Consider the following 23,880-nt stretch of genomic DNA (forward strand, 5'->3'; position numbering starts at 1 on the left):
TTAGAAACTCTTCTACTACACACTCAAAAGTGTGTACTTTTTCTTCAGCAAAAGAGTACATACTTTAAGGGCATAGTATAAATAGGCACATTGAGACACAGCATCTGAGTTTAGCGCATGCACCATGACTACTATAGCGAATCAGCTCATGGGGAAATATGAATAATTAATCATAACTAGTTATAATTAATTATAAATATTTAGATCAGATTGGTCCAGACGCTACACTACACAGTAAAATCCTGAGTGCTAAATTAACACTGCTCGGAGCATATATGGTCCCACTCTACAAGAGCGTTAAAGTAACACTGAAGCAGTGTTAAAGTTAATGAGATAATTATGTGATTAATTAAGTGCTGATTGATCATTAGTAATGAACACCTGCTGTTAACAAGCAGAATCACTGAAGAAAAGAGAAACACAAGAACTACAACTGACTTCAGCCACAGCCTTAGATGAAATCAACTGAAATAAAAGACATGAAATCTCTCAAGATCTCAGCAGAAGATAATTAAACAATTCCACAAACAACATCACCAGCTTCATGCATTACTATCCAGTTTGACTTTTTTTTTTTTTGTAAAAAAATGTCTTATTAAGAATTAACAGTGGTTTATATGTTAATGTTTATTGAAAATAATAAAATTTGAAGTCACCGTTGTGGAGATAAGCGTTTGTTTTAGTTGGGCTCTTGACCCTTGACTTTCTAACATTAGTTTTTCTCTGGTTGCTGTAACTGTGTTTATTAAACACGTTTGTTATGACAAGAAAAACCAAGTGAAAATTTGATTAGGTTATAAGGAGTGGTTTTTTAATGAGGTAATTTAAATGTATAGCCTGATTCGCAGACATCATCAGTATGATGTGTAATATAGTTTGTTATTGATCACAACTGTGTTTTTATGAAATAATATGAAGAATTTTAAATACACTTTGCACACCAGTTTACAGTAGACTTGCAGACATCAAGAATCAGCATATGAATCTCAATAATGGTGACGATCATCAGACAGATTTGTTGCAGTGCATTCTGGGTGCACCAATCATAACTCATCCATTGCTCCCAGCATGCATTGAGACATGAATAAATTATGCAGCTGCATTGTCGTAGTATTTTCTTTTATTCTTACTATTTGCTTTTTTGTGACTTTTTACTGCCTTGTTTTGTGACGTTCAAAAATTCTCAAAATATTTTGTCACCATTGCTGAGATTCACATGCTGATTCTTCATGTCTATGAGCGCCAGAATTTAAACCTCTTTATGAGCCATATTTCTAAAAGTGGTTTGTAAAGTTTTCTCCCGTTGTCTCATATCATAGAATGGCAATTATCCAGAAATCATAAAAGCACTACAGATTTTGATCAAATGCAATCAGAGACTCAGACGCATGAAACAATTTTATCATAATTTTAAACACAATTGTAACAGCCAAAGAGGAACTTATATTTAACAAGTCAAGAGGCAACTAAAGCAAACACTATTCACCAAAACGGTAAGTTGAAAAAAAGAAATCTAAACCTTAATTCTCAGTAAAGAACTTCTGTTTTAGATACTCCAGAAATAAAGTCTAACTGGATAGTAATGCATGAAGCTGGTGATACTGTTTGTGGAGTTGTTTAATTATCTTCTGCTGAGATCTTGAGAGATTTAATGTCTTTTATTTCAGTTGATTTCATCTAAGGCTGTGGCTGAAGTCAGTTGTAGTTCTTGTGTTTCTCTTTTCTTCAGTGATTCTGCTTGTTAACAGCAGGTGTTCATCCCTAATGCTCAATCAGCACTTAATCACATAATCTCATTAACTTTAACACTGCTTCTGTATTACTTTAACACTCTTTTACAGTGGGACCATAGCCTTGTCCAAATACCCACACTTGCGATCTTTGCGCTTGACCACTTGACTACTTATATGACGTATTTCCTGTATTTGGTCCAAGTGTTCAAGTGAGCACGAAGACCATGCGCACTTACTTCCTGTCGAGAACTGGCAGAACGGTAGGTTATTGAAATAATATAAATTTTCATGGTATCCCATGGGCAAAACAAAACAGAAAGAAAAAAGAAGAATGTGACAGCAGCTAAAAATTAAATATAAAAACAACTCAATAAGGTAAAGCTTTAAGCATAAAATGTTCATTGGTGCAGGCTACATGACTTTACAAACATTTGATATATAAAATAAATGTCATTCAGTGTATATTTCAATGTGCAGCAGCTTTTTTTTCACGTACTCTAATCTTTTCATGTAGTCTAATCTTTTCACATAATTAAAGATTCTCTAATCCAACCTGTTACATTTCTTAATTAGAGTAATGAAATTAAAATTTGACTTCTACTCAGTCAACAGCAACCCACATAGCAATTTTTCTCTGGCCCAGCTCCGGCCCACACAACCAGCTTTTGCTTGGCCCACATACCGCAATTAATTACTGTCTTAGTGTGGACCAGGTCTGGATTCCAGACAAGGGCCACACACGGGCCATAACTAGCCCAAGTTTCAGCCAAGTTAATTACCCATAAGTGGCCCTGAATTGGGCCAGATCAAAATGTAACATTGGAACCAAAACACAACCTTAAGTAAACCATATCAACACCAATCTTTAACCAGAAAGCCCAAAACTGAGCCACACCTGAGCCTGATCCACAGGTTAACTAAACCTGGAAGCCAAAATATGGGCCACAAATGGGCCATAAAAGTGCCATGACAGATCCATATCTCAGCCACCTGTATGACCATAGCTGGCCCTATTCTGGTCCTATAAGCTGGACCAGATGGGTTCCACATGTCAGCCACAACAAAACCATAATCAAGCCACTTGATACACACCCCTCCCAGATGAATAGTCACAACAACGACAGTATTCTGAACAAATATTTAATATTTAATCAGCAAACCAAGTTGAATGAATCCCACAGCTAACATGCTTATTTGTTTTGCTTGGTCAGTGTGTTCACCCTGTTGGAGTATGGCAGTGTGAATTGGCTTTTAGGTGCTTTGGAAAACAAAACAAAAACAGTAAAAAAAAAAATATATATATATATTTTTAATGTTTATGCAATTAACACAATTCTTAAATAAGGTACTTTCTCTATTTTTGCAATATTCAAGTGTTCATGTCCCTGAATAATATCTGCATGCACCTAAGTCTGAAGAGTACACATAATATCAAGTAGACAGAAATCCCTGTGAGTGAGAAGTCTGGTGTGGAGGCTGGATCTGGAACTGACTTCTGTCCAGCTTCTATGTACATTTTTGAACAAGATTGAAAGTAATTGGCAGAGAGATGTTGATAAATTCATGGTAAACATGAAAGCAAGATTGAAACCAAACTGTAAGCATTTGCGGTTGTGAATACAATATTACACAGTAAGAAAGAAAATAAATACATCAACCATTGGCCTGTAGCACTAAGTGAGACGAACAAACTCAGAGTTGCAGAGTAAGTTTTGAGTCGACAAAACCTGATAAAGCCAACCTGGGGTGTATTCCAGAAAGGAGGTTCAACAAACTCTGAGTTAAAACTTGAACTCTGAGTTGACTTCCCCTGAGATGGGAAAATCTGAGTTTTCAGTTTCTGAACAGCTGAACAGAGTTAGTTCAATCCATTCGGAGTATGTTGACTCTGAGTTTAGTGTGTGCACCACGACTTTGAAAAGCCATGATCAGTGGAGCTCAGAAATTACATTTCACCATGGTAACAGCAAGACTTCCACATACTACGCAATACGTAACGTCTCGGTTACGTATGTAACCCTCGTTCCCTGAAGGAGGGAACGGAGACGTCACGTCGGCTGACCGACGAAATTGGGATCTCGCTTAGAGAGACCAATCCACTTCGAGTGTAAACTAAACGAGCCAATGCACATTGGCATGCGATTATTGCATCCAGCTGCTGCTGATCACAGCGTGAGTATAAGTAGGCAGCAGATGCAACGCATATTCAGGTTTTCGCTGAGGAGCCGAGCCGGTGACCCGGCCGCTCAGCGGTGGTACAGGAGCTGTGGCGACGGGACGTGACGTCTCCGTTCCCTCCTTCAGGGAACGAGGGTTACCATACGTAACCGGCTCACTGTTGTAAACGGAAGCAGTGGCGTATGAGGTCAGCGCTGCGCATGCGCCGCTCAGAAGTGACACATGCAGAAGCACAGGGGAGAGATCAAAACAAAACAATGGTCACGAATTAGAAGTACAAAACGAGGATTTGTAAAGAAGAATGTCAGAGGATTTCGATATAAGCCAAGAGGAGAGTGGTTTTCCTTTGCTAAAGTAAGGAAACTTTGCCTCCTTTTATCCTGTAAACAAACGTTGGTTTTCAAGAGACTCACCAGCGCATGCGCAGCGCTGACCTCATACGTCATCAGCCCGGAACTGCTTCCGTGTACAACTGTTGGCGCAAGCTAGATTAAAGTGATTATTACGTTTTGAATATGGATATTTTTCTTACAAAAACGCATCGATTCGCTACAGGAGGCCTTTGTTCACCCCCCGGAGCCGCGTGAGACATTTTTTATGGATGGGCACTTTTTATTTCACTTCTTTTGGACTGAAGCACTGCAACACCCGCTGACTGCAATGATAGAGCTTGGAATAGCCAAGACAATTTGTAATATAACTCTGACTGGATTCGTCTGAAAGAAGAAAGTCATATACACCTAGGATGCCTCTGGGGTGAGTACACAGCCTAATTTTCATTTTTGGGTGAACTAACCCTTTAAGCATGATTTTAAAAACAAGGCTGTTTTTGTCAAAACACAACACACAATTCACACATCCACACACACAAGTAGCAGAACACCTCAGATCTTTTGCAAAATGAAGCACTTCATTCAAAACTTTACAATAATTTAACAAAACCCAATTTTGGCACACACATTGTTCATACAATCTGATTCTGTTTGAACCACTTACACACTGCGGTGCTCAATCTTAAACACATGTAACATTTCTACTTTTCTAATGACATAATATTGGTTTGATTATTTTTTTTTTTTTCTGAAATATTGTTAAAGTAAAGTACATGATTGACCAAACGCAACACACAAGACCAGTACTGTACATTAATGAAAATATTTATTTCTCTCCACATTGTAAAATCACTCAATACATCCATGCATTTTCAAAGATTTCATATTGCACTGAAAATCAGAAATTATTCTAAATGGAATATAGTACATAAACAACAAAAAACATTTGTGGAGAGAAAAAGAAAGCATGAATAAAAAATAAAATAAAATAAAACAAAAAAACTCTAAACATCATCTCTTCGCCTAGCTGCATCTGCCCATTGCACTTCGTCCACATCACAGGTGATGTCCTCTCTCGCAAGGGAAGAATCTTCTTGATTGGTGAATCCATTCTTGCACAGACCCTGCATCAATTAGGTCACAGGCCTCCTCCATGGCCTTTATGAGGGATATCCTGACATAGGGCTGGAGATCGTAAACCTTCCACCGCCAAGGCAAAAATAAATAAATAAATAAATAAATAAATAAATAAAATAAAAAGGGAGGGGAGACTATGGTGGGAGGTATAGGAGTGAAATTTGTGGACGCTTATGAAACCAGCTTTATACCAGAGCAGATCAGTGGAAAGACACATTATCCCAGATGACAATGTATCTCATCTGTTCTGCATCCATTTGGTCTTCTGCTGTGACGATATTGTATAGTCTGTCTAAAAATGTGTATGTGAGCTGTGTAGCGTCTGGACCAACCAGACACACAATTTTTTTGGTTATATTTAACAAATACTCTGTAACACCCCTCAGTCAACAAACCAACTACGAGGGTCCATGTACCCTTCCCCCGAAATGCATCTAACACCTGAGAAAGGCAGAACAGGCCTCTGGTTCCATGTCAACCAATGCTGATATCACTGGTTTTATTGCCCAAAAGAATGCGGGCAGAGAAGCATGTTCTTGTTGTTCTTCTTCTGCTAAGAAGCATGTTGGAGCCTGAGCCGGTGCGGGCGTGCCCGGCAGGCTCCAACACATAGCCAGTCAGTCTACGGTTCGGTTAGATTCTGAGAAGATGAGGATGTGAGCTAGAATGCTTCTAAGGTCACCCTAAGTTCGTGCCAGGCCTCGTGCCTAGTCTTTCCATTCATCAAGGTCCTCTGACTCAAAATGGTTCTTTCTCATCACCTAACTTCAGCCAACCTACTGGAGCCCCAAAGAGCATCAGGACTCTCTTTCAAACAGGTGAGACGTGCAAGTATCAAACTTAGTCTTATAAATTGATACATTAAGTATCAGTTGCACCTTTTACAAAGGTGTGTTTGAACTAAGAAACTGATGTTTCCTTCAGGCTGTAGATCTGCTGAATATCAAATGGTACCATAGCTTCATGTTTTTATTTCTCTTCTCTTTACTGCTTAAGCTTTAACCCTTTTTCCTATGCCAACTGTATGCGTGTGTGTGTGTATGTTAGACTAGTTTAAGTGTTTATGTAGTTAATAAAGTCTTACTTGTATCACACTTGAGGTTGTTCATTGTTTGCTCATAACTGGAGTCCCTAATCATGCAGATTTTTGAGTAGTATTGTACAGTAAGAAAGTTATTTTCCTTAACCAGGAAATTAACATTTTTAGAATTGACAGACAGTTGACACTGAGAGGTCAAGTAAATACTTACAGCGGATCTAAATATTTATAATTAATTATAATTAGTTATAATTAATTATTCATATTTCCCCTTTGAGCTGATTCGCTACAGCTGTGTTGTAAGGCCCTGAGTTGGCATGCCGGTGGAGTACCCCATTCTGCGTGATTACAACTTTCTTTCTTTCTTTCTTTCTTTCTTTCTTTATAAAGCACTTTCACGCAACTCCCAGTTGATCCAAAGTGCTGTACAATACAACTAAGAATAGATAGAATTAAAACACGATAAAGCAACACAGTTGACATGGCTAAGTAAAAGCTATTGACAAATGTCTTTTGAGCAGGTGTTTGAAAAGTGGTAAAGAGGGCGCAGTTCTGATAGAATTTGATAAGTTCTTCCAAAGGCTAGGCCCGGCAACAGCAACGGCTCGATCACCTCTGGAGTGGAACCTCGATCTGGGAATAGATAGGAGACCAAGATTGCTGGATCTTAGGGACCTATTTTGCTTATGAAAAGAAATTGCTTCGGAGAGATATGATTGAGCTAAGTTTTGAATAGATTTACTGTAAAAACAAAAGGTACAATTTTGAATTAAATTCTCAATGAACATTGTGATGTTACCACCATGTTGGTCAGGGACATTCAAAATAGCTCTGTAGCCAATGATGTTTCTCCCTCTCCTTCTCCCTCTCCCTCTTACTGGAACATTGCCTTCCATTTTTGTTGAAGACACATAAACTCATCTTTTTGCCTTTTTATAGTTTGTTGAGTTTAGAGTTAAGCACTAAAGTGTCTGCACACCTGACAGCTGTGTTTGATCAGTTGGTTTATAGGTGTGGTATTTTGGAAAGCAGTGTCTTGAAATGGCAAAGAAGTGACATCATGTTAGATTTCTGTGTCTAATGTAGAGAAGTGTGTTTAGTAGCTGAGAATGTGCTTATAGTTCTGCAGATCTGGACTGAGGTTTTGCTCCTTGAGTGTAAGGTTTCACTAACTTTGTGCTATTTTTAATTTTAGTGTGTAAACAATCGTAAAAAAAACTGTAATCACTGTTATAATATAAAAGGTGAAAACCATGGCAGAACGATAAGTTATTGAACTAATCTTCATTTTAATGGTATCACACAGGCAAAAAAGAAAAAGAAAAAAACATGGAAGCAGAAAAAAATCAAGCATAAAACATAATTCAGTCAGGTAAAGCTTCAAGTGTAAAAGGTTCATGGCTGTAGGCTACATGACTTTACAAACATTTGACATATTCAATAAATATAATTTATTGTCTGTTTCAATGTGCAGTGGCTTTTTCCACATAGTCTGATGCTCTTTTCACATAATTAAATGTTCTCTAATCCAACATACATTTCTTAATTAGGGTGATGAAATAAACATTTGACTTCTATTCAGCCAACAGCGAGAAGGCAGAGACTTGTAAAATGGAGGCAGAACCTGCACCAGCACCACTGACAGATGAAGAGGAGTTGGCCACAATAGCAATATTAAAATCCAACAGGGAAAATAATACGTGTTGCATTTGTATTTGTAGGAAATAAAGATGACCAAATTAGTTGTGAATATTTTGTGCTTATTTAACACCTGTGTTGGTGGTTACGGCATAGACATCTCGCACTACCCTTCCATCTGGCATCCTTCCATTCCATACAGTAATCAGTTTCATTTTCGGAAGGTACGATTGTGAGAATATGTGTGTAATCAATGCATCCAACCACACTGGAAAACCTAAAGGAAATTCTCATTATTAGGTTACTTCCAGAGGTTGCAGCAAGATGTTATCAAGTGAAGGTCATTTAAAAGTGGTACTGCTCAAATAAATATGCATGTGGATATGACTAAATAAAATAAAATAGAATCCTCTCCTGATGTAAATGTAACTCCCTGCAAATTAATGCAGCCTCCTCATCTACAGGATCCCATGTAAAAAGACATGCCATTTTTGTCACATTTACAGTGTCTGCATGATGAAAATGAAAGTGGTGCAGTGAGAAAAAATAATCTTGTTTCCATTTGCATTAAGATAATTTGTCTTACCCCATTTTTCTTACCCCCCAGGAAACAAGACTAAATATAGTATTACATTTTTTTATATAGTAAATGCATCTTGATTTAAGAATTTTTAGATATTTATAGGCTACTTGAAATAAGACAAAAATCTCAGGAATAAAAACATTTTTGCAGCATGAACGAACGGTTCACAGGTTAGGTTCACAGAGTAAGTTACTATGTGAACTATGATAAGTTACTATGGTAACTTACCGAGACTTTTAGTTTTGTCTTTTATTGGAACCGAAAACACTGAGTTTCCCTTTTCTGGGGTTAGCAGACTCAGAGTTTCCAACAAAACCCGCTTTCTGGAATACACCCCAGAATATTACCTTTCAAAAATAAATAAAAAAATAAATAAAGATTCACATGATTACATGTTGTTTTTCTTGAAGTAAACATAAAGAAGATGTGATTTAATATGTCCATCAGAAGTTTAATTACAAAGGCTTTGCAAGACACACAAATATTTGCTGTTGAGTAACAGTAAAGGTGAAGCTTTGTGAGATTTGTTAGTTGGAACCATCCCTGAAGGTGTAATATAGACACCCTAGTGAGGCACACCAAGTCTGCCAATGCATGTACACATGTGACACCTGCAGTTTCATTCACCTGTGGGATTTTCTGTTGAATTACCAGTAGGCAACAGGACATATTGTGACTACATCACTCTGATACATTTGTTTGACTGACAGTAAGTACACATAGATGTACTTGTACTAATATATTTACATCTATATTTGTCTACAGATAATAATTCTGAAATAATTCTAGAAATTTCCTCAGTCCCTCTTGTGCAATGTACAAATTATATACAGTAAGGAGTTGGGCTGTGGGAAAAAATAGTCTGTTGCTCTTCATCAATTAACACCACAGTGACTAATATTACTGATGGTGTTCATTCATTCAGTCATTCATTCAACAGTACACTGACATTTTTAATTCCTACTGATGGTTTTATTGTATTAAAATAAAAAAAGTGTTTTAATTATATTTATTTGCAAAGTAAAAATGCAGAACTACATATCAAACAAGCAGTCAGAAGAACAGCACTTAAGTAAAACAATGTTTATAGCACTTTGTACTTTGATAAACAAAAAAAAAATGTGATGAAGATGTCTTTTATCTCCACCAAAGAAATGAATGTCAGACCATTATGTTAGGTGTTATGTACACCATTAGTCTACATATTTTCTGTTCAGGGTCAGGCCACTGCATTTACAGGATGTATTCTCTGATGCTGCATTCCAGTAATTCTTTAAGAGCAAGATCAGTAACGATGAAAGTGACAACCCATTAGTGATAACAGACACCCTTAGAACACACAATTACAACCATTTTTTTTGTTGAACACCACATGGTATTGCACAATCTTATCAGAGGATTGCAATTTCTGCATTTATGTAATGTGACCTCATTATTTTTATTATGGTTACAATATTATTAATTGTAAATGCCTGTAATAATGATGTAAATATATACCCAGTTCCTATAAAACTTGAGCACTACCATAGTTAGCTAACGATGCTTTTGGGAAACGCACCCCGGGTTAGGTTCACAGAGTAAGTTACTAAGGTAACTTACCAAGAGGTTTAGTTTTGTCTTTTATTGGAACCGAAAACCATGAGTTTCCCTTTTCTGGGGTTAACAGACTCTGAGTTTCCAACAAAACGTCTCAGGTTACTTATGTAACCATGGTTCCCGTGCGCTTTTTCTTAGCGTCCGTTTCCATAGTGACTCGTTGATTCGTCGCTCTGTTAAGAATGTCTTGAGTCTTAACCAGGAACATGCTCTGAGTTGAATGAACTTACTCCCGGACGCGTTTTTGGAACCACATACCTCGAGTAAGCAAGGTTTGGGTTTAATCAACCGAAAGTTCAGGGTTTAGCTGACGGTAAGTTAACCGTGCTTTCTGGAATACACCTCTGGTTTAGATCAGGATCAGCAGGCTCGCAAAGCTTGATATAAACGAAAAAAAAAAGAGTTTGAACCAGAGTTTGTGATTAACTCTGGAGCGCGTGCACCTGAAAGCGTGACACGTGCAGCAAACAGCCAATCAGAGGGAATGTGGAGAGCATCACCAAAGCATCAGTTTGATTCACTTCTTGCAAGAGTCAGCGCAATTCACTTTTCTGCTGAGGATTAAGAGATGTCGTTATTAAAAATGTAATAAATTTATTTTAATGAAATAATTAAATAAAAAAAAGTTTGGCAGCAGAAATATATGACTATGCAAAGGAATCAACTGAATTTAATTATTTATATATAGTTTCACACAGAGCTCAAAAGGAAAACATAAGTTTAGTCATTTCAAAAGTTGGATATATTATTAAAGCTTATATATATACATTGAAATACGAAGCTTAAAATTAACTGCCACTTCATATAATAATTATATGAATATATTATATGAATTATAAACAATTACAATTAATATAATATAAATATAATAAATAAGTAGCTGCAAAAGTTGGGCAATTTTGTCTCTAAAATTCTTTGACCGTAAACTGCTTTAATTGGAGCGAGAGATACGGGGGAGTGGCTTCATTGCATCAGATATACGTCACTTTGCTCACAGCTGATTGGTCCAGTTTGGGTTTGCGATCTCTAACCCAGAATAAAACCTGCTCCGGAGCAGGGTAGCCGTGTAGCATAAGTTACCATGGTGACGAAACCCACTCAAAACCAACCCATCTTCTTGAGCCCGAAAACTCAGGGTTTGCTCAAACCAGGGCTGGACCAGAATATTCGATTATTCAAATATTTGTTCGGTGGGTTGGCATTTGATTTTCAATTTTGAGATTTGAACACCTGGTGGTTTCCCCCGCGAAACGGTTCTCATTCGTGCTTGAATAGGCTTGTTTGAGATGCGCCTCACCTCGCCTGAAATGTAGGCGAGAGTAGGCGGCTGCAGTGAGGGGAGGAGTGAAATAAGTGTAGTCAAGACGGACAGTTCTGACCTCTCGAAGTGGAACAGATACCTATGAGATCAAAGGCGGATATCGCGTTATTGTCACTCGTGTGCTGTGCTGGTGATAAACATGATATAATTTCAGTTCTGTTGCTTTATATGAAAATAAATATGATGAACAAGACACTCAAAGTGCTTGCTATTTAATTCCATACGAAAGGCATATTTATCATCCATTTTTACTTTAATACAAACATATATTTTAGATTTTTATAGAAATATGACAACAATCACATATCTTACACAGACATCACACTGTCAATAGTGTTTGGAAATACTCATGCATAATTTAAATACATAATCGCATGAAATCAGATAAAAAAAAATAAACATAATAAAACAAAATAAAACATTTTAGAAGAGAACGCAACATCACGGTTGTCTGAACCAATGAGCATTAAACTGTATCGTCAGTCAGTCGTTTCCCATCGTGCTTTTGATTTGATAACCGGCATGCATCTCGCGGTAATCACCGGTGATCGATTCTGCGCAGATTTTGCTCATCTCAAACAAGCCTAAAATGAATCTCCTATGAGTGAACGTCATGATTCAGTTCATCTGGAAGAGAAGACAAAAATGCCGAAGACCTCAGCTGTGTGGGAGCCATTTAAATTGAGTGAGGACAAGACAAAGGCAGTATGCCAAATATGCGATTTGAAACTGGCCTAACACAACAGCACATCAAGTTTGAAAAATCACCTGAGTTCTGTAAGTAGTACGTCTATAGTATATTGTTGGTGTAAAAAAAAATGAGCTGCTTTTATCCACCATGTTAATCAGTAATTTTACACATGATAAAAACATGCACTTAATTTGCTTGGAAAATACTAATACGGCAGTCATAAAAAAACGTACAGTAGCTCAGCCTAATAATAATTTGTCTATATTACAAGTATTGCTATATTAAAAGTATTGCTCTTCACAGACCTGTGTGTTTTGTATCACTAGTGCATTGTCCGTTCTCGGAGCATATAAGCCCTGCCCGCGTGAGGCGCGCCGCTTCCGGCTCGCGCTGTTCTGTAGTTTATTAAAAGTTTATTAATTCTGAACGTGTCGTGTGTCCATATTGCACCAAAATGCGAGACTGCACTCCCTTAGGTCCGCAGCAACACAGGCGCCACGCTTGAAGTCTTTTGGATGAACGGTTCTCGACATAATAAAAATGCAAACAGACAGACAGACACACAGAGATTCCTGCCTTTATTAGAGAGAAGAATATGTACAGCCCCCTCTCTCCGAAGCTTCGAATATTCTGTGTTGACTACTACCAAAGCTTCGAAGCTCAAAAAATGGTATTCAGACCAGCCCAAGTGTCCTGGCACTATGGGAACACCCCCAGCCTGACCGGTGTCTGAAGCATGTGTGCAAACGTCCCAATGCAAATTGGCTACAGCTGAGTGATGACGTCACTTGGCATGCTGGCATGCACTATAAAAGAGGTACCTCTGCAGCACGTCATCAGCTTCAGGTTGTCTGAAGTAAGATGCAGGAGGCATGTCTGGAGTATGGCAGCAAGACGCAGCATCTCGTTCCTTTTCAGGGAACCAGGGTTATATTCATAACCTGAGACATTCCCTTCGAATCGTCCTCCAGCCAATATGCCCATATAGGTCGTTTGTCACTTCCCTGAAATACGACCCATCAGAGCATTTATTAAATGTGTGCTCCTATCGACAACAGGACACTTTCATATTTATGCATTGTACACTTTCATGCGATCATGGGTTCGATCCCAGGGAACACACATGCTCATAAAACATATATGCACTATACATAACTTTCCAACATGTCTACCAAATGCATACATGTAAATGTGTTTTGCGAAATGGAAATAGGGCAAATGGTGGGTAAAGGACCATGTAAAAAGTCCACACATTGCATTTAAATGAACACTCATTTTGATTGGTAATGACAAATGGAATTCCATGGCGACCTATAGGGTCATTTTTTGGAGGAGTTGCAGTCTCAGTTGTACTACTACATACTACCTCTACACAGCACTGTGAATAAGATTCAAGGTAGCTCAACTAAAATGCTGACACTGTTAACTTTCATTCTAGACAGGATCTATAGGAATGCATACCTGCATACAGCAAGGTATGCAGAGTCCTCCGAGCTCCTACATCTAGTGCTAGGCAGTGGGAAGGATATGAGAAACTTTATCTAAATTACAACCGAATCGTAAGGGAATCATCCTAACATCAACTTCTCCCTCCTTAATGAATGTGCGGGGCATTCTAACAAAAAGTGTGGAAACACTCCGAGGTGGCCACCAACTTTTCACTGAAACTGCGTCCCGAAATCAGAGGAGATGCAGAGCAAATGAGGGAAACAGTAACGTAGCCTATCTATTCACCTGTAGGATCAAGTGACACAATAAAGAGCACACCCCCACTGCTACAGTACACTTAGTCAGAATTAAATCATGACTCGCCAACTGCAGTAGTCAGCGCTCATTTATGTATCAGAGGTTTACATCACAACAGAACAGAGACAGGCTTCACGATACAGTCCCTCACTCTGGTCAAAGTCTCTCAGCAGGTCTGCCTGATAGACTTGCAACATGGCCAACATGTGCAAAGCCCCAACAGCCTGGCTAGCTGCTGCATAAGCTCTGCCCACTAATTTAGATGTAAAACGGTAGGGCTTAGTAGGAAGAACGGGAGCCTTCCACAAGGATGCAGCTTCCGGAGAGAGGTAGCTGGCCAAATCCTCTTCAACCGGGGGCATCATCGCACACCCATGACCTTGCAACCCCTTCACATTAAAATAGTTCAGTGTCTGGTCGAAAAACATGAGCTGAAAAGGAATTTCATCATGAAGCTCCGGGAGGAAAGGAAGGCTTACAGGCTAGGGACGTTTAGGACCTAGGAATAACCGCTTATCGAGCCTGCCAGGAACAGGCTCCTCCCTCTCCACACAATAATCCAAACGAAGTCTGGTCGTGGCGCGGGTCAAAACATCCACCAACTCATGATCAGTGGGAGTGAGGCAGGAAGCGGGCCCACTCTGATTGTCCACCTGAACTGCCATCCTCTCTGGTTCCTCAGAACCAGAGTTGGGCAATGACCAGCACTCAGATGAATCACAAGCCTCCTCAGCTTGTGCTTCCTGATCTGACCTGAGGATATCAGAGCTTGCGATTGAAGCTGAGGAAAGGGAAATACCCATCTCCAGCTCCTCAGTAAGATCAACGTGTGAGCCCCACAACCTGTGAGTGGCCTCAGTGGGACCCGAACCATGGGCTTACCCTCTTCCCCCTAAACAGGGCCAGACAGGGCCCTCAAGTGCTGACCAGGCATGCACTGCTCCCTAGCACATAACACACATCTCGTGTGTGTCCTCCGGAGTAAGCAACCTCCGCCAGGGTGGCACACATCTTCTAAAGGCTCTTTCCATAGTAGAGCAGTGCATAAAGCAATTGAAGACAACAAAAGCTGATGAAGTAGTTGACAAAAATGAAGCCAAGTGACGTCATCACTCAGCTGTAGCTGAATTTCTATAAATTTCTTGGAATTTTAATTCCTTTTATTAATTGATTTTATTCATGTTCACTTTAATGTCAATCAGTCCACTTTTTTTCCAAAAGTCTAGCCTGTTGTTAATATGAAAGAGAAATAAATGGCTGCATTTCAGTAGACGCTGACCTAAGCCGAATGCCATTAAAAAAACACACAAAAAAAAAAGAAGTGAGAATCATCAGTGGTCCAGAGAAACGTAACCCAAATTAAAGACTAATAGCCACAAACTGATCCTGGGCTCTTCTCCGCTTGTTATAATGAGGTATATTACATTTGTTCTGTCGCATTCAAGTTTCTCCACAATGAGGGCTTTTTTCCCTCTCTATCTTCCAATAGCCTTTTTTTTTACATTAAAAGATTAACAAGCAGATATTAAGCATTAGTGTCGACAGAGCTTTTATTGTATGTAAAAAAAAACAGCGCTAATGTAAACACTATCTTCATTCTTTGGGGGCCGCTTATTTTCAAGGACCTAAACTTTACAGTTTTTCTCGTTTGCTAACACACAATTCATGAAACAATTCACAATTTTCTCACAACTATAAACACAATCTCAAAACTACACACCAACTTGTGCAAACTTCAAACTTCCAGGTCAAAATCAAATACTTTAGTCAAAAACATGTTCCCTTTTGTCAGACTCAAACGTTGGCCTCAGATGACACACAAACATGCCAAATACACAGACTATTAGAGAACACTAGTGAGATCAATTCAAAACAATTTTACAAAAACCTCCTTTTGGGAAATAGGAATCCTTTTGCTAGTCAATGACTATTACAGTATATGACATAAATAGAGGGGTCCAGATACAGTAAAATTTAGCAATAAACATTAAGAAAAGTTTACTGTCATTACACTACTGTAAAGAGATCTTACAGTAAATGAAAAGCACTACAAGAGAAAAGTTCAAAGACCAAACAACTGAATATACACACTGAGTAAACACACATTGGAATATACTGTCAGTTATTTTACAGAAATAAATAAATAAATAAATAAATAAATAAATAATGAATGAATGAATGAATGAATGAATGAATTAATTAATTAATGATTCATTCAGCATCCTCTACCAAATTGCATTACAGTATTGGTTATACCGTATTTGTTATAGCAGTTTCTAAGTCTTCTGACAAAAGACTTCTCTGCCTCCCCTAGACAGTCATCTCACAGTTCTGCACAAATACAGTACATACTCGGCTATTCAACAGTAATGAGTTTGAGGGTGTACAACATGTACTACAGTATTTACTGTACATATACATATAATGAACGTTCTCTCGTCTGAAGTACTGCTACTATGTACTGTAATTATATTGTATGTGTAAGTAGTATTGAAACCTTGTAGATGAGCCTGTAGGCCAACTTTCCTCATGGTCAGTCCATCCAGAAGAACATGGTCAACTATAGTGCTTTGTATTTCATCAGGAACAAATGACCTTTGACCTCATCCCCTTCATTTTTATTTTCCCCTCCTATTCCTCTTTGTTTCCCACTACCAGGATTCATTTTCCAAAACACATAATCACTTGTGCTCCTGTGCATATCATCCTAAGGTTCAGACTGGTGTGTCATCAGTTTTGCTACTGAATGTTCACACATGGATAAATGTGCGCTGTTTGAGTTCATTTTTTGATGCTTGAGTTACTTATATTGTGTGTTTGTGTTTTCTGAATGAGAACATGGTTAAACCTGTGCAAAATTATGGCATTTTTGTGTAGAGTTTTGCAGAAAACACTGAGCAAATTGGAAAGTGTGCAAACAGGTGAAATGTGTTAAAAGTTTTGAGAAACGTGTCTTTGTTTCGAGAACTGTATGAATGGTTCCTTTCACTAGAGGACAATATAAGTGTTATTTTCTCAAGAAAAAATTGATCAAACTAAGACAATGTTGAAAATTAAGCTAAATACTTTGAAAACAACAACAAAAAATAATTTACAGTGACGTGTAAAAAAAATGCTTTTCAATGACTTTAGGTTAATGGCTGAATGACTGTACAAGTTGCATCATGGGTGTAATATGCACAAATATCATAAAACAGGTTGGTGACGCATTTTGTCTGATAAAAATGAGGAAATTGCACCAATGTTGCCACATAAATGTGGATTCATCCAAAATGTGACTGAAATGAACTGAGTGGCATGACTGATGTTTTAGTACTATTTCTACTATTACTATTTCTTTCTTGGAATTTCCTTTAAAAACAAAGGAGCAGACAGGAGACGGCGAGACAGGGATGTAAACAGGAAGTGTAGATCAGAGTAAGTGTAGGCCATTACTGCAGTTTTCCGATTGCTAACACACAATTCATGGAACAATTCACCATTTTCTCACAACTATAAACACAATCTCAAAACTACACACCAACTTGTTCAAAACTTCAAACTTCCAGGTCAAAATCAAATAGTCAAAAACATGTTCTCTTTTGTCAGACTCAAACTTTGGCCTCAGATGATACACAAACCCATCAAATAGACAGACTATTTTCCTGCCTAGAGAACACTAGTGAGATCAGTTCAAAACACTGTTACAAAAACCTTCTTCTGGGAAATAGGAATCCTTTTGCTACTCAATGACTGTTGCAGTATACGGCATAAATAGAGGGGTGCCGATTCAATTCAGCAATAAACTTTAAGAAAAGTTTACTGTCATTACACTACTGTAAAGAGATCTTATAGTAAACGAAAAGCACTAGAAGAGAAACGTTCAAAGACCAAACAACTGAATATACAGTAAACACACATTGGAATATACTGTCAGTTACTTTACAGAAATAAATAAATAATGAATGAATAAATACAAAAATACATAATTAAATTCATTCATTCATTCAGCATCCTCTGCCAATTTGCATTACAGTATTGGTAGTATCCTTATTTGTTATAGCAGTTTCTAAGTCTTCTGACAAAAGACTTCTCTGCCTCCCCTAGACAGTCATCTCACAGTTCTGCACAAATACAGTACATACTCGGCTATTCAACAGTAATGAGTTTGAGGGTGTACAACATGTACTACAGTATTTACTGTACATATACATATAATGAACGTTCTCTCGTCTGAAGTACTGCTACTATGTACTGTAATTATATTGTATGTGTAAGTAGTATTGAAACCTTGTAGATGAGCCTGTAGGCCAACTTTCCTCATGGTCAGTCCATCCAGAAGAACATGGTCAACTATAGTGCTTTGTATTTCATCAGGAACAAATGACCTTTGACCTCATCCCCTTCATTTTTATTTTCCCCTCCTATTCCTCTTTGTTTCCCACTACCAGGATTAATTTTCCAAAACTCATAATCACTTGTGCTCCTGTGCATATCTTCCTAAGGTTCAGACTGGTGTGTCATCAGTTTTGCTACTGAATGTTCACACATGGATAAATGTGCGCTGTTTGAGTTCATTTTTTGATGCTTGAGTTACTTATATTGTGTGTTTGTGTTTTCTGAATGAGAACATGGTTAAACCTGTGCAAAATTATGGCATTTTTGTGTAGAGTTTTGCAGAAAACACTGAGCAAATTGGAACGAGTGTGCAAACAGATGAAATGGGTTAAAAGTTTTGAGAAACGTGTCTTTGTTTTGAGAACTGTATGAATGTTTTGGAAAATGTTGCCAAATGAATCAGTTATAGTGTGTTAGCAATCGAGAAAAACTGTAATAAAGTTTCATGTTAAATCTAAGGTTATGTGTAAACCACTGTTGCAGGATTATTGTGACACAAATATAAAAGAGTAAGAGGCTTTTTTGGCACAGGCTGCACTGCGCAGCCACTCAAAAGCAAGTTAATGAGGAAAGGGGAATCATGTTTCTCCTGTCTTACTGCAGCTGATCATTTCTGGTTTAAACCCAAAGTACCATCTTGCCTCTACCTCTTGCGTGTCCAGTGCTTTGTGTTTTGCATATTTTTATTTAAATTCAGCTTTAAAGAATAAATCATGTTAAGTTAAATGTGTGTGTGTGTATAGAACTAACCAAATAACATTGAGTTGCTTAATTGAAAGCTTATTGTATTATGTAGAGCAGAGTATTATGATAGAAAGATGGACTGAGCGAGTGTGATTACCTGCATCACATACATTGTTCATTCTTCAGCTTGATCTCATATTTAGAATAAAACATTAGTTTGAATTACTACTGAGGAAAGCATTATCTTTATTTTAGTAAACTTTCAGCTGCTAAGGGGATTTCCCATGATAATGCTGGTCAATCCATTTGTTGGTTGTGTCTTACAAGGTGTTGTTAAAAGTAAAAATAATGTCAGTTTACAGCCTTTTTTCGTTGTTCCTTCATTACTAGTTCTAAAGTGATGTTTTCGAATTAGTAACGGAGACTTGATGACTTAGCTCATCTGTTAATACTTTGTGTGCACTGGCATGGACAAACAACACAAACCGACAGACATGTTCACATAGTGCACTTGCTGTAGACACAGAAGCAAACGCTGATTGTTCAGGATGTGCTTTAAGCTTGGTCACTACGTCACCCCTTGAAAGTTAACCAACATTACATATGAGATGTTTTTCATGGTTTTAAGGCCATCTTCCAATAACACTGAAAGAGTGAGACTTTATTTATTTATTTATTTATTTTTATGAAGTGCAGATTTATTCATTTGTAATATACCTTTTATGTAAATAAACTATGAACTGTATATTTTAATTTTGAACTCAATTCTAGTTGCCCTGTCTCTTTATGCTCTCCTCCTGTTTGCTCTGGTGTGACTGGTTAAGTGAATGACGCAGTCCGTGACGGACAGATCGTTAATGGCTGGTCTATGTGGTAATACAGTACATCGGGCAGGACATCCAAATGCTCACCTATCATTAATCGAATGATATTCATTGGCTTTTCATCTGAAAGATGTATGTAGTAGCAACTTTACATGGCCGCTCAATCTAATGTTAACCTAGAAAAATATGCGCTGTTCAAGTGTCTGTGCGGAGTGTGGAAGCTGAACAGCAGCGCGCTCACTGCAGGACAGATGGAGGCGCCGGTGCGCTCACTTGCTCTTAAAATACTCCCTCATTTTTGGTCATACAGATAAGAGTAATACATCTTTTGAATCTGTAAAGACTCTACGTTTATTTGTGTGCACTCAGAATAACAACGAAACGTTGTGCTTCTGTAAAATAATTAAAGCAAACAGGATGCACTTTCTGCCATCTCGGTCTCTGTGAACTTGAGCGAGAAACTTCGAAACTCTGTTTATGAAAAATATATCTATAGAGAGTGAAATGTCTACTTTCAAATGAACCAATTCAAATAGAAAATGTGTGTGTACTTGCATGGATGATTTACATGAAATTTAATGTGTGTGCAATGCACTGTTCATTGTTTAAGCTGGCTTTCAGTTCAATACATTTCCTAAGGTGGGCATGCTGTGATATGTACTGTATTTTTACTGTAACTGACAGATTCCGGCCAAAAAAACACAACGTAGGAGTGGGAGGGAATGGGAGACATTCTTCTGGTAAATAAACTATGAACTGTATATTTTAATTTTGAACTCAATTCTAGTTGCCCTGTCTCTTTATGCTCTCCTCCTGTTTGCTCTGGTGTGACTGGTTAAGTGAATGACGCAGTCCGTGACGGACAGATCGTTAATGGCTGGTCTATGTGGTAATACAGTACATCGGGCAGGACATCCAAATGCTCACCTATCATTAATCGAATGATATTCATTGGCTTTTCATCTGAAAGATGTATGTAGTAGCAACTTTACATGGCCGCTCAATCTAATGTTAACCTAGAAAAATATGCGCTGTTCAAGTGTCTGTGCGGAGTGTGGAAGCTGAACAGCAGCGCGCTCACTGCAGGACAGATGGAGGCGCCGGTGCGCTCACTTGCTCTTAAAATGATCATATTATGACGTCATCAGAGGCGGCCATCTTGAATTTCATAATATTCAGGAAATAGTAGATATTGAATTGATGTTTGAACTTATTTGCATGTTTAAGTGAATGACGCAGTCCGTGACGGACAGATCGTTAATGGCTGGTCTATGTGGTAATACAGTACATCGGGCAGGACATCCAAATGCTCACCTATCATTAATCGAATGATATTCATTGGCTTTTCATCTGAAAGATGTATGTAGTAGCAACTTTACATGGCCGCTCAATCTAATGTTAACCTAGAAAAATATGCGCTGTTCAAGTGTCTGTGCGGAGTGTGGAAGCTGAACAGCAGCGCGCTCACTGCAGGACAGATGGAGGCGCCGGTGCGCTCACTTGCTCTTAAAATACTCCCTCATTTTTGGTCATACAGATAAGAGTAATACATCTTTTGAATCTGTAAAGACTCTACGTTTATTTGTGTGCACTCAGAATAACAACGAAACGTTGTGCTTCTGTAAAATAATTAAAGCAAACAGGATGCACTTTCTGCCATCTCGGTCTCTGTGAACTTGAGCGAGAAACTTCGAAACTCTGTTTATGAAAAATATATCTATAGAGAGTGAAATGTCTACTTTCAAATGAACCAATTCAAATAGAAAATGTGTGTGTACTTGCATGGATGATTTACATGAAATTTAATGTGTGTGCAATGCACTGTTCATTGTTTAAGCTGGCTTTCAGTTCAATACATTTCCTAAGGTGGGCATGCTGTGATATGTACTGTATTTTTACTGTAACTGACAGATTCCGGCCAAAAAAACACAACGTAGGAGTGGGAGGGAATGGGAGTCATTCTTCTGGGATTGGGACGGGAGGGGATTTTCCCCTCATTTTTTCGTGGGATGGGACAGGATTTTTTTTTTTTTTGTTTGGGAGTAGGACGGGAGAGGTTTGAAAATTCACTCCCGTGTCACCCTCTACTTTTCTTATAATCTCTCTTTTTTTTTTCATGGTAAACTCTAAAAATATTTCAATCCAGAAGTATTGTTTAGTGTAAAACATGTTGAAGATTATCAGTTAGGCTGTCGATTCATTAAATGATAAGCCGTTTCCTCTAAAAAGCTGTTTATTCAGCGTAGTGAAGCCTCTCCTCCATTGACATCCATTAAAAAAACGGCCTCTGGTCTCCTTTCCAACATACTGCCAAAGCGGAAGTGTTAGCATTAGCCTTTTTTTGGCTAAAGGTTGCAAGCTTGCCTTCTAGTGGCTTTGATATCATTGTGTTTTCAGACCACACGTTGGCCTTAATTTCTGGTACACTGGAAGATGTATGGATTGTGGATGTACTTGAGTGGTGCACAAAACTCACAAAATAAGTCTACCATGCACCCGCAGAACATTTCTGCCAATAAAAAACAAAAAACAATTACCAACTTGACCTCATGCATCATCAAACAAACAAACAAAAACAATAATAATTTATTAATTTTATTTCATTTTATTTTTAGAAATTGCATTCAGGTCTTAATTTTTTTTTTTAAAGTTTTAATTAGAAAAAGCCTTTTGGGACATTGGCAACGAAGTCTTACAGCATTGATAGGTCCGTAGAACAGAAATTAAGAAGACAGCTGTATTACTGCATTCATATGTTGACTTTTCTGTCTGAATTTTAAAACATCATGCAGATATCCGTCACATATACATCTACATTTGATAGATACAAAAGGCATATCCTGTTTTTCTAGGTCATGATTCACATTTAATGTGTAAAACTCAACAGTGAACTCGGATGAGCAAAGTCATAAATAGGTTTCTGCATGAGACACTGTCTTGAAGAGTGTTAAACTCAAGGTCACACTAATGAAAACCATGTTTACATTGTAACTTTTTTCTTTATACATTGTAACCGCTGTTGTCCTGAGAGAATCCAACAACAAATATATCCAATACTAAGATGCTACCCCTAATCTACTCTTCTCACACACATACCTTGTATTTAATTATGTTACCTCTGAATGTTATAGATATACATAAAAAGGAAATTAAATGATTATGAGGTAGCATTTTCTTACAAGTACAATCTTACTTCAATATGTGACTGAAGTGCATTTTAAATTTACTCATGATAACAGCATTTAAACAATGTTTTCTCACCTGCTGTAGGTCCACCAGGCAAAAGGGGAAGAAGAGGACGCAATGGAGACTCTGGTGAGTGTGTTTTAACTCCAAGTTTTCAAACTGTTAAATCATGAAAATTATTTGCTGGCCACAGTCTGTGGGACAGTTAATAAATGCCCCCCTTAACCACAGTTTCCAAGTGCCTGAGGAATCTTTCAGTACAATTACATGCTAGCATTGGATTCTGTGTCCAGTGACTAGCATTCCAAAGGGTTTGGTTTATTATAGTAGCTGTTACCATTAGTTACATTTTTACTGAACCTCCAGTTAGAGGTGCAGACACAAGTCAGCCACACAAATTCTGTTCAAAGGGGCCATTTTCTGGAAGACACATATGCATAGCTCCAGGATCACATTAAATAGAAGAAAAAATCTTCAATCTCAAGTATGTATATGTAGAGTATCAGTGGTAAGCTGAAGTGGAACATGTTGATTATACAAGGACTACCCTCTGTACTACCCTCTCTACTCTCCATAAAAAGCTCATTCAAATTACTGCATGTAGAGGTGCATTCTCTGTTACAGAGTACTGGATTCTATTTGATTTTCTATTGTGAGTTTCTCTTGTAAAAATATGTTTGAATGTGTAAATGTGACACATTGGATTAAAATAAAATAAAAAAATATCTATATATTATAAATATACTAAACAATGTTTTAATTTAATAAATAGATCATAAAAAGTTATTTTTTTAATTTCATTTATTTTATTTTTT

At 37.8% G+C, this 23,880-nt stretch overlaps 1 protein-coding gene across 1 annotated transcript in view; it reads left to right on the top strand.

Moving 5' to 3' along the window:
- Window positions 1-23,880, top strand: part of LOC107661981 (collagen alpha-1(XXV) chain-like) — a gene marked incomplete at its 3' end in the record, with an annotated part of 543,306 nt that overhangs the window by 229,517 nt on the left and 289,909 nt on the right. Inside the window, exon 3 of the mRNA XM_016451806.1 lies at window positions 23,150-23,194. Coding sequence (XP_016307292.1) covers window positions 23,150-23,194 — 45 coding nt within the window. The remainder of the gene's footprint in view (window positions 1-23,149; window positions 23,195-23,880) is intronic.

Source organism: Sinocyclocheilus anshuiensis, unplaced genomic scaffold, assembly GCF_001515605.1.
Source record: "Sinocyclocheilus anshuiensis isolate Anshui unplaced genomic scaffold, SAMN03320099.WGS_v1.1 scaffold956, whole genome shotgun sequence".
Classification (NCBI taxonomy): Eukaryota; Metazoa; Chordata; class Actinopteri; order Cypriniformes; family Cyprinidae; genus Sinocyclocheilus; species Sinocyclocheilus anshuiensis.